The 12,340-nt window shown below is 45.2% G+C and overlaps 1 protein-coding gene across 1 annotated transcript; it reads right to left on the bottom strand.

Annotated features, from left to right (window-relative positions):
• LOC136500394 (RNA-binding protein 208) lies at positions 1-5,681 on the bottom strand. Its single transcript, XM_066495735.1, has 12 exons — positions 5,333-5,681; positions 4,131-4,192; positions 3,196-3,298; positions 2,736-2,812; positions 2,587-2,648; positions 2,405-2,492; positions 2,091-2,166; positions 1,536-1,566; positions 1,305-1,427; positions 1,020-1,111; positions 673-846; positions 1-585 (listed from the first exon to the last, which is right to left on the bottom strand). The coding sequence occupies exons 1-12, from the start codon at positions 5,483-5,485 to the stop codon at positions 286-288; spliced, it is 1,341 nt and encodes a 446-aa protein (XP_066351832.1). The 5' UTR covers positions 5,486-5,681; the 3' UTR covers positions 1-285.
• Positions 5,682-12,340: the final 6,659 nt, after the last annotated feature.

Below are 12,340 nucleotides of genomic sequence, written 5' to 3'. Positions count from 1 at the left end.
TGAACCATCCCAGCGACCAAAGCCGATCCCCAGGGGAGCATTATATTAATCAATCACATAGAATACATTTATACATCTCTTACTCTGTTAAAGTGACTACTCAACAGAATTAGACAAGGAAAATGGTCAATGGTACAATAAGAAGATAGTGGCACAATCCCGCGGCGAGAAGAGAACAAGAACTCTCACACAAATAGTACATGAACCACAAAATAAAAAACAGGGCGAGGATGGCCAGGCTTGCACAAAACAAGCTGAACACTACAAACGCCTTCCTCTTCAACTCTAGTTGTAGTACATAAGCTGCTGTGCTGATGACTGGTTCGGGTAGCCATCGTAGAGGGCCTGGGAACCAGCAGCAGCAAGAAGACCTGCAGAAACCTGACCCGCGAGGCCATGCTGGCCAGCAATCTGCCCGGCTGCAGCCTGGCTTAAGGCAAGCTGCCTCTGATAAGCAAGAAGTTCTGCTGCCGTGAAACCTTGCGGGACACCTGGCATTGCTACAGCAGGCTGGTATGGAGCAACTGGAGGGGGTAGGGGCTTGGAAGTTGTCCCAGGTGGAGTTGGTTTGTTACCCCATGAGCACTACAAGAGAACACGGCAGTTAAAACCATTAGAACAATTACATAAAGGATCATGTAAGCAGGAGGCATTTAATGCTTTGGATCTTACCTTAATTGGTTTCCCACGGACTACCAATCCATTGCCCATCTGAATAGCTAATGCTGCTTCCCCATGGGTGCTATATCTCACAAATCCAAACCCTTTATCCTGTTGAACACGGATTTCCTCGATTGCCCCGACCCCCAAGTTATAGAAGTGGCGGTGAAGCTCGTCACGGTTAACCTGGCGGTTAAGTGAAAGATTTAGGTGCTACAGTTCTATGGTCTCTAGAGAGCTAGAAAAAAGTAATGAGAAACATTCACTCTAATCTCAGTAGGCACTAGCAACAGTGGAAAAGTCTGGAAACTAGAACAAGTTGGGACGATGAAAGTGGTTATGCAGCAATTTATTTGCACCTCATGTCCAAGGTTGCCAACATATACAGTAGTACAATCAGGATTGTTCTCTGGGTTCTCTTTACTTCCAGCATCCTGGCTTGCATCCATTGCTGCAGAATATAATCAAGCAAATGGCAAAATCAGCAGTGAGGAAGATCCTTATTGGCTCAAATTTTTATCACTAATTATGTGGCATGATCTTCATCTCATGCCAATAATTCAATATAAACATGGTAAGGTTGACAACCTTAAAAAGAAAACACTGTTGTTTTTCTGGTCAGGAAATCATTAAAAAACACCAACCTGAACTGCTGGAACTACCATTTGTTAGTACAACTGCGTTATGATTGTCAGTTTCTGGTTTCTCTTCTGAATTGTTCTTTGTTGCCCAGTTGCACCTTATTTGTCTGCTTCCAAGCCATTTTCCTACAAATTAGTTTCCAAAATTCAGAAGTTGCAGCAACATAATATCAGTAGACTACAGTCATGAAAAAAAGTAGTGAATATTGTCATAGGAACTGACAGCATGCTTACCAGTCATTTCAGTAATAGCAGTTTCAGCTTCCTGCACCAGCAAAGAGAATAGTACAAGTAAGCAAGTGTAACACTGATGGAAATGCCAGTTCATACTCAAACTTCATGTGCATGGTATATGAAGTATAAACTAACACATTACGGTTTGAATTTTAACTATGGATGACAAAAGGAGCCAGATAAAAATTTTAATCAGATGCACAACCAATGAAGTCTCACAAGAACATTTTAGAATTTAGACAGTAATGAGAAAATAGCATTATAAAATTATTTCACACAAAAATGGGGTCCAAATATATCAAGAAAAATAGAGATTTGAAGCATGAGAAATTAACATCACATTTTGTCTTAAACTAGCAGTAATCTGCAAACAATTCGCTAATTTAGACTATAATATTGCCTTTAACAGAATTCAGGCACTGAGAAATTCATCAGTACCAAACATTTAAATACAAAAACAATAGGAAAAGAAATGAACTGTGGTATCAAGGCACACGAATGAAAATGGTGACAGTTCTGCAAAATTCAAGGAAGCAAAGTCTGAGTTGTCCGTGCCTGTTGATTACGGAAGGAGACAAAACCATAACCCCTGGAGCGTCCAGTTTTGTTGTCCCACATGACTCGAGCATCACTGCACATAAACGGTACAAATAAAAATCTAAAAGGCTACAGATAAGCAAAAAATGGTAGAAGCTAAGAGAGAAGCCATAGTGTCCAAACTCTATCGTTCTAAATTGAATAACACAAGAAATAGATAGATTGGAGATAGCATATTGTGAAATTTGAATAACAAGTCAGCATTTGAAAGCATAGGCTGTAGGTCAAGTTCGTCAGAGATGCCATCATTATACAAAGAACTAAGGACTTACGAACAAGAAGGATATGCTGAGAAACAGGCATAAAGAGTTGCATCATTCACTTCAGAACTTAAATCACCAACAAAAATATGGAAATGCCCTGGAAATAATTCAATGGGCACTGTTAACCAAACAAGGATTATAATATGAGAAGAAAGAGACAACAGGAATATTTTTTTTAAAGAATATCTCACCTGACGTATCCTCCCTCTGCGTACTTGCATATGCCCAGTTCACCTTGATTGCTTGTCCATATCTGTGTAAGGATTGCAACAATAAAGAACACCAGAATTTAAATCTCTGAAATTTGTGTTGTTCAAAGTAGTATAACAGCAGAACTTACATGTGACGCCCATGAAGGGTCATGATGGCTAGAGCAGCAGATCTTCGATCATAGTAGTCCACAAACCCAAAGGAAGACTACAGAAAGAGTTAATGCTCATCAGATAAATGCAATTGACTCAAAACAGTATATACACTGTGAAATTATCAGCCTGAGAAAAAGATCATAAGACTTCTAGGCTGTAGCATAAAGCATACTGGAAAAATTTACCATCACGTATTCAAGTTACAGCTATATATATATATATATAAAGCACTAGTGGTACTCGGGGTATCTATGTGCTAACACACCAAGAAAAAAAATGTTGGGATATTGTTTTCCTCTAGCGGTTCATAAAACCATGGGTTCAACACATAAGCACATGTGCCTTCATAAAAGTTGGAGGGCTATTTCAATACAATAATTTCTGATGCAATATCACTTGTACTCCAAATCTTAAACATTGACTGCAGAAGTTCACCTTCTCTTTCCGTATGAGCTTGCATCTTTCCACAAGGCCAGCACTCTGGAAAACTTCAATCAAAAGGCTCTCCGTGACGTTAGGGTTCACATTTCCAACATACCTATTCAGCAAATCATCATGACTTAAAATCATACTTTGGAAAAAGAAGATAACTACATAAAACTTCAAGGTAGGTACCATAAGACTGTATTTAGATTATGCAACTACAAAAGGGTACCACAGAAGCAAAAAGGCAAGTTTTATAGGATGACGATTAGACCTGCTATGTTGTATGGTGCAGAATGTTGGCCTACGAAAAGACGACATGTTCAACAGATAAGTGTCACGGAAATGCGTATGTTGCGTTGGATTTGTGGTCATACAAGAAGGGATCGAGTTCGGAACGATGATATACGTGATAGATTAGGGGTAGCACCAATAGAAGAAAAGCTTGTCCAACACCGGTTGAGATGGTTTGGACATGTCCAACGGAGACCTCCAGAGGCACCGGTGCGTAGTGGAATCCTAAGCCAGGATAGTAACGTGAAGAGAGGCAGAGGAAGACCAAAGTTGACTTGGTTAGAGGCAATAAAAGGAGACTTGAAAGGATAGAATATACCCAAAGACTTAGCCTTAGATAGGAGTGCTTGGAAAACAGCTATTCATATGCCTGAACCTTGATTGCTTCTGCTAGGTTTTAACTCTAGCCTACCCCAACTTGTTTGGGACTTAAAGGCTTTGTTGTTGTTGTTGTAATTAGCTACAGATTTTAGCACCAGCATAAATGTGAAACTGTGCATCACCTAAATTTGGTTTTCGTTACCTTTTAAAACTCAAGTTTTTTTATTTTTTAAAAGAACAACATAGTTGCACAGATGAAAAGGGAAAAAGGAAAAGTAAGCTATCAATCACATATGAAAGTGAAAACAGAGAAGAACACCAAAAGCACTCACACACTGCGACAAGTGGAAGGATCAAACCCAGGTGGAAGGTTGCCATTGGAAATAGGTTCCATCTGCAAAATATAAAATATAGAAGAAAATAAAAAAGAAGATACTTATTGCGAAACAAGCTAATGACAAGCAAATCAAAACAAAGTACAATTGTGCACTACACTTATTGTGAAACACGCTAATGACAAGCAAATCAAAACAAAGTACAATTGTGTACTAAAATGTAAAGAGAATATAAACCCAGTTCTTCTAGCCATATTGTATCCCATTGGCCATAGAATCTGTGATTGCATACAATTACTACCAAACATCTCTTCCCAACTAGAACAATGTTGCTTTGCATATGCAGCAATGACTTTGTTTTCATTCCTTAGTTTAAGGAACAAAAGTCAGAGTACAACTAACTATCAAGAATAATATAATGCAATTATAACACACTTTATAAAGCTGGGGATAATAAAGTACAGGATGTATAGACTGCATTATTCCAATAAAATAAAAATACCAATAAATGCACTAAAACCACACCCAAAACAATGGTATGCGGGGCAACCTAAGCAGAATGCTCGAACTCAATGCACACAACATTCTAGATTCACGAACAGATCAGGTCATCAGTTGTGTTACCACCCAATCCACAGCCGATACAAATAATAGATGGGAAAATAGGCTGTAGACCGTAGTGGTACGGGGCAAGCAAAGACAAGAAAGGGGGCACAAAAGAAAAAACAACATCCCTTTAGCTAAAAGCATGAAGAGAGTGAGAACCCAATCCTTCCTATCCATTAGTAGTAACCGTCTTCCGAGCAATCACATCCAAACGCCTTCCTTTATTAACAAACTTTCTTCCAAGTCGCAACAACGATAGAGGCAGTAGCACAAGCATCTCGTACGCGACCAGAAACGTATCACAAACAACAATAACACGCAATCAGCAGACAAACTTGTGCAGCAACAGCGCTTGCTCTAATTCCACTAAAAAATGAGCTAGAAGAAACCCAATCTATCAAGCTGTAACTTGTGCTGCCGCTAGCCCGCCCGCCACCAAAAAAAATGTCCAGTAACCCAGCGAGGCAGCCTAAAAAAAAATGCTCAAAGCAAGAAAACAATCTCCCACGCTCACAAGCAGATCGGCGCGCATTACTGCCGCCCGATGCGCACGCGGACCAGCAGATCGAGAGGCGAGGATCCGGGGGCACGACCTGGGTCATGGCCGCCGCTGCCGCGGCGGCGAGGACGCCGGACTGGTACTGCTGCTGCTGCTGCAGCGCCTGCTGCATCACGAGCGCCTGCTGCTGCTGCTGCTGCTGCTGCCGGAGCCTCTGCTGCTGGTGGCTGCCCCCGGCGCCGTTCATCTCCTCCTCCGGCGAGGCGAGGACCAGATCGGAACCCCGGGGCGGACCGAGCCCGAGCACGGATCGATCCACGGATCGGCGGACTGGGGAGAGCAGATCGATGGATTCGGGGGCGAATTCCTCGTCGGGGATCGAGCAGGGGGAACGCAGGAAGAGGAGGTGATTTTTTTTTCCTCCTCTGTTTTTTTCTCCCCGTCGTCGCGCTCCTCTATCGAGATTAGAGAGCGGAGGGGCAGGACGGGGATTTTGCAACCCGTGACTAGGTGACGTGGAGCTTTCCGTCTGCCCGCTGAGGCTCACTGCCATGTGGGCCCGGGCCCATTCCTACCTGCAAGCTGCTCGCTCAGGCTCGGGGCCGCCTCGAGTTTGGATAAGGATTTTGCTAACCGTGTGCCTGCGTGTTTTGAGACTCTTAGATCAAACTTTTTAAAATTCATCCGTTTCCATTGCGAACACCATGTTTTTTTTTTGTTCAAAGGAGCAATGTGTGCATAAGTAGATCTACAAAATCTTTTTAAAAGATCTAAAATATTTTTTTATGACCGCACTTGTGAACAAGTGAAGATTGACGGTTTTTGGCATGGAATGGTTTTGATTCCCTCCTAAGTTTTGGTTCAACATGTGTTTTTCGCGAGAATGATACACTACGGCGTCTGGATGGACGGCCGACCCATCCGTGCCGCTCACTTGCGTTGCACGCGGGCCTAAACCTGTGTCGGCCGTCTGCGTCGCGCACCACGCACCCTCGCCCCACCTCTGCTCGCTGCTCACGCCCCACTCCGCCTTGCTCCCTCCATCCCGTCACACGCGCTGCCTGCCCCGCTGACTGTGACAGAACCGTTCGAAATAACATATTTTTGGAGGCGTTCGTCTTCCGCTAGACATTAAGCACCTCGAAAGTGAGTTATATCGGACAGTTCCATCGAGCACACCCCAAGAGAAAACTCGACACAATCCACGTTTTACATCCATAATCCAATAATAAGTACGAGCTTACAATATTTAGTCAATTTCATAAAACAAAAGTTCTTATAAATCATTTATTACAATACCAGAGTTCAGAGTGTGATAATTAAACAGCGAAATAAAAATATAACATCTAGCGGAAACGATACAAGAATTCGTCTGTGCCCACCAGAAGAATTTTCCACACAAGAGCTACTCCTCAAGCTGCACCTACAACATGGATAAAATAAACCCTGAGTACACAATGTACTCGCAAAGACTTACTTGACTAGTGGGAATAGTTTCCCGACTCTCAATGATATGATAGGCAATATGTGTTTGTTGTTTTCTTTTTGTTTGCGGAAAGCCTTACTAATAGTTCATCCTTACAATCAAGTTTTATTAGCAGTCATGATTACTTCATTAGCTAACCATTCTAGATAAACACCTATTCTATTTTTAAGCAACGGTTAAGCAATCAGAACCACTTCACCATCTTTCATCTTTCAGTTCTTACTACGGTGCTAGACCATAGCTAAGTCATACCATCTCACAGAAACGGCGATTCGTGAACCAATGTATCCCAGCTGGGTACCCCGTTTATACCCTAGGCACAAACAAGACCAACCCGTTCCACTCCTGTTACGGGGTCTAGGTCCCCGTCCAAACTTGGACTCCAAGCCCCCACACTTGAGACCCGGTCTCAACATGGTGCTTAGACCTCCACCTTTTCCCGCCTTCGATCAGTCGGTCCGGAAAGAGCCGGAACCCACGACAAAGAGCGTAACGAGCCTTCCCGCTCCCATAAGCAAGTATATGCTCAGGATAAAAAGTCTGTAACCTGACTACCATCCACAGCAATGGATGGTCCTTAATCGACACAAACAGGGAAAATAGTGTAACCAAGCTAAGCTCCGTTAGCCACGGGACACAACTCGTTACACCCACCAATATCCATACCATATCCCTATCCGGTCTCTATTTTCTTTTCATCATTTTATTATGAGAGTAATAATAATCCCCTATTGTGAGCAACGACAGGTTACTCACGCTACCAATGACCTAAGCATAGCATCTACTCGAACCTGCACTAGTAAGACTCTTAGACAGGTATATCTATGCATGTGGTTTCCATAAAATTCCTATAACGTAAATGCACATAACATATATAAACAGTGATTATAAAAAATAAGAGGTTATGCACCGAGGTTTGCCCTTTGTCATGGCCGAGGCGCGGCCTTAACGGCACGCCGGTGAAAAGGAGCCAAATTGGCGCTTGGCGGGGGCGTTATCATGGTTGTGCGGGGTCGGGCGACGAGAAGATGGGAGGGCGAAGGTGCCGACGAATGGAATTGAGTAGAGGTGACCGCTCTATGGCTCGCACATGGGCGTGGCTCGATGTCGGCAGAGAGAAAAGAAACAGAGAGAGGGCGGTGGGGTACGGTCGATGGCTCAGTGTGTGCGCGCCTTGACTGGATGTGGTTGGCACGACCGTGGAGACCCACGTACAAGCGCTAGCAGACAAGCGCGTGCGTTCGCGACCGGCATGGCCCGTGCGCCGTAGTGCCATCAATGGCATGGCGACACCAAGCACGGCCACATGTGCACGGAATCTAACCAGGCCAGAGGCGTAGGGCAAGGATGATGCGACAACAACGGCAGCCAACCGAGCCAGAGGCGTAGGGCAAGGATGACGCGACGGCAGCGGCAGCGACTGTGTCGCGACGCACGATGGGCTGGCAGTGCGGCAGCGCACGATGAAAGGTTCTTGTGTGGTTTTGGTAATTGAGTGACAACCTAGGTGAACTAATTGTGTTTATGTGAGATACACAGGTGATTAGTTCACAGATACATGTGTGTGAGCAACATATGCCATGAAGGTGACAATGGCTTAGAGATGTTGCAAAGCTCACACATGTGATGATGAAGGGGCTCATTGCACATGAGACATGACATTGAGTCATGTGATCAAGGTGGAGAAAATCAAGACGAGACTTGGCTTGATGGACCGGTTGCAAGCGTGAAGGGCAAGTCGGAGGCTTTGGAGTGATGGACCGCGTGGCGGTGAAGCTTGAGCAAGACTTGGCGCCGATGGACAATGGCAACGGTGAAGAGCAAGTGAAGTCAAGATTGATGAACCAATATGATCACGTGATGATATGAAGTGGATCATATCATTGTTGATCGTGTTGGTGCATGTGTTGCATTGATGTTGGAGGAGATGGAATGGAATGCGCAAGGCAAAGGTATAACCTAGGGCATTTCATTTCACCGGTCATAGGTGTGTAGAGAAGTATATGACCGGGTTTAGGATAGATGGCTGTACTATCAAGAGGGGCAAACTTGTTTGCATATCGGTCATCTAGTGCCACTCGAGTGATCTAACTTTGCATTGTCGCTAGAATCGAGTGGCGTGGCAAGTTGAGTGGCTAACATCCTTTGGGAAATGATTGTGAAAAGCTAACACACATACACATGGTGGTGTACACTTGGTGGTGTTGGCACATTTACAAAGGAGGTCTCGGCGGGATTCGGCGCTTTCGGGAAAATGGAATGCCTATTTTCTATTGCGCCGGATGCAAACTCTTGGTGGTTGGCACATTTGAGCAAGGGTGAAGAAGTTAGAGTTGAAATGGAGTTGGTCGAAATGTTGCTGGGGTCGGTCTACTGACCGGACGCTGGGTCACTCAGCGACCGGACGCTGAAAGGCTGCGTCCGGTCGAGCTGTCAGACGGCACAGTGGCTAGGGTATTGCATCGGACGCTGGTCTGTGTCCGGTCAAGGTGGACCGGACGCGTCCAGTCGAAGAAATACGCCTCGGGGAGCTTATTGGAAATGACCGGACGCTGGGGCTTCAGCGTCCGGTCAGTTTTACCGCTGCGTCCGGTTAGGTCAAGTGACCGTTGGGATCGGGACGCGTGGCCGTCTGCGGGTGACCGGACGCTGAGGTCCAGCGTCCGATCAACACGACCGGAGCGTCCGGTCGACTTGACAGTTGCCTAGTGAAGGGGTAACGGCTAGTTTAGCCCTTGGGGCTATAAATAGAAGTGGCCTTCGGCCATGGCTGGTGCTGAGCACCTAAGGGGACTTAGTGTCCATGCTTGTGAGTGCTTGGGAGCCCTCCATCACACATATACTTGATAGTGATCATTCGATTGTGTGAGTGAGCGATTCTAGTGCGATTGCATCGTGAGGTTGCATCGAGTGGCACTAGGTGATCGAGTTGCAAGACGGTGGTGCTTGTTACTCTTAGAGGTTGCCACCTCCTAGATGGCTTGGTGGTGGTCTCCGTCGAAGCCCGCAAGAAGCTTGTGCGGTGCTCCAGAGAAGTGCTTGTGAGGGGCATTGTGCTCGCCCCGCGGGAGCCGTGAAGAGCAACTCTAGTAAAGCGTGTCATTGAGCTACCCTCACTCAAGGGGTAGGTTCTTGCGGCGCCCGATGTGCGAGCTTAGCGGGTGATGCTAATTAGCCACCGAACCACCAAGTGAGCGGTCGACACAACGGGGACTAGCGTGTTGGCAAACACGTGAACCTCGGGAGAAAAATCATCGTGTCAACCTTGTTCTTCCCGTTGGTTTGCATCCCCATTACACAAGCTTGCAATTACTTTTATACATATTAAGCTTGTGTAGTTGCTCTTGTAATTAGATAGCTTGTGTAGCTTGCTAATTACCTTCTTGCTTGTGTAGCATAGAAGTAGCTCCCTTGCGTGGCTAATTTGGTTTTAGTAACCTTGTTAGTTACATTGCTTAGTTTGTGTAGCTAAGTATTTGCGCTCTCTAATTAGGCATTGGTTGCCTTGTTATTGAGTATTGCTAGTGAGCTTAGTTAGCTTTGTGCTCTTGCTTACTAGCATGTGTAGGAGCTCCCTTGTTGCTTAAAGCACTAGTGGCATAGGTTTTGTGTAACCTTGCTCCTAGAATTGTTTAGGAGAGCTCTAGCTAGCCTGGCACCTTCATTGCATAATTAGTGTCTTTGTAAGGTGCTAGTGAACATATATAGAGGGGTGTAGTCTTGGCTAGACCGATAGTTTTAATTCCGCACTTGTTTCGGTTAGCCAACGTGATTAAGTTTCAAAAAGGACTATTCACCCCCCCTCTAGTCGCCATCTCGACCCTTTCACACGGGATAGGGCCAGCGCCGCACGGCCGCGCGAGTAGCAGCGGCGGCCCCACACCACAGCGCCCCCGACGGACCGGACGACCGACAAGGCTAGCCAAGGACGGACAACGCGTGAGCGCACTCAAGACGCACCGACATGACTAAAAGGACCTAGGATGCCGCCTAGAGGGGGGTGAATAGGCATTTCTGAAAATTAACACCTTTAAATGCGAAAACGATTAGTAGAGGGAGTTTCTAAAATAGAAACTCCAAATAAGAGTAATACCACCTCTCACAAGTTAGCCACAGAGTATGTAAAAGATACTAAATAAATCTAGGAGCCACAATCCTGCAACATAACGATTAGTGCATGGATTAAATAATTTCAGCGCTGAACTCTAATACCGGACGTGTCCGGTAGGTATACCGGACGTGTCCGGTGTACACATGTTCTACAGAATAGCCTGGCACAGTGATCAATACCGAACGTGTCTGGTATACATGGTTGCAGTGGAACAGCCTTAAACTTGCTCCTTTCGATTTCTAACTTCAAACCAAATTGCAGGTACCTACTAGAGATAACAAGATTTACAGATAACCTGCACAAGAGCTAGAGCAACACAAATATCAAATAAAATGTGAATTGAGACACGATATTTGTTTTACCGAAGTTCGGACTCGTTTGAGTCCTACTCTCCGTTGAGGGGGCTATGGGCGACCCAACGAAGGTTCGCCCTAGAGGGTACCATGAAGGTCACTCTAGCCGGAGTCTTTTCCAACTCTTTTTCCTCCTTCCACTAGTTGATTTCGAGGTGGCAGAATCAACCATTACAAACTTTTCGAGGCACACCATAATCTCTTGGGTGCTCTCCGGTGACGCCTAGCTATCTAGGACCGAAGAGTCCAAGAGTAACAAATGCAAATCACAAAATAGACAATATGCACAAGTGCTCAAGTGGTTGCTTTCTCTCTTTTTCAAATTCTCTCTTAACCCACAAATGGATTTTACGATTTGGATCACACACTCACTAAGAGAGGGTTTGGGAGAGTTGGCAAAGCTCAAAAACATACTAGAGGATCAGTAGAATCCTTAGCCTCCAAAGGTGTAGGCTTGGGGGTATTTATAGCCCCCTTGGAAAAACTAGCCGTTTTATAGCCTTTGCCATACCGGACACGTCCGGTATGACTTACACTACACCAACAGTAACTGAGTTACAGTAACGTTGTGAGGCGTCAGAACTCCCAGTGAATGCCAGAACTCTCGACTGTCGGAACTCCCGACTCACGTCGGTACTCTCGACCCTCAGCATATTTGAAAACTATGGTAACTGAGTTAAAGTATGTGAGGTGTCGGAACTCCCGATGCATGCCAAAACTCCCGACCATCGGAACTCCCAACTCACGTCGGAACTCCCGACCCTCAAGGTATTTGAAAGCTAGTCGTTGGCATCTGGCCGTCCTGAATACCGGACACGTCCGGTATGACCAGGACAGTGAACTCTCCAAGTCAGTTAAGCGTGAGACATCGGAACTCCCGACCATTGCCGAAACTCCTGACTCACGTCGGAACTCCCGACGAACCAACCCGAGAACAATAACTTTTCCATTACTGGGCAAATACCGGACACGTCCGGTATTGCCAGACCAGCAAAAAATAGGTTAGCTCTTTTGTCTCTCAAACACTCAAAACTCACATGGGTTGGCATGAGCACTTATGAATAATTATCTATCAACATGATGCATCCCTCTTAATAGTACGACATACCTATTAAACTCAAGATCAAATGAAAAACAAATTTATACCGCTTG

The sequence above is a fragment of the Miscanthus floridulus genome, chromosome 13 (assembly GCF_019320115.1).
Source record: "Miscanthus floridulus cultivar M001 chromosome 13, ASM1932011v1, whole genome shotgun sequence".
NCBI lineage: Eukaryota > Viridiplantae > Streptophyta > Magnoliopsida > Poales > Poaceae > Miscanthus > Miscanthus floridulus.
This window is presented reverse-complemented; position numbering and strand designations above follow the sequence as displayed.

Bases quoted from the DNA above. Each gene is read 5' to 3' on its own strand.
- LOC136500394 (XM_066495735.1), bottom strand. From the start codon at position 5,485: ATGAACGGCGCCGGGGGCAGCCACCAGCAGCAGAGGCTCCGGCAGCAG. The intron at 4,193-5,332 runs GTCGTGCCCCCG...TATATTTTGCAG, and splicing joins CAGCGGCGGCCATGACCCAG to ATGGAACCTATTTCCAATGG. The intron at 2,813-3,195 runs GTGAACTTCTGC...CTCTTTCTGTAG, and splicing joins AGCTCATACGGAAAGAGAAG to TCTTCCTTTGGGTTTGTGGA.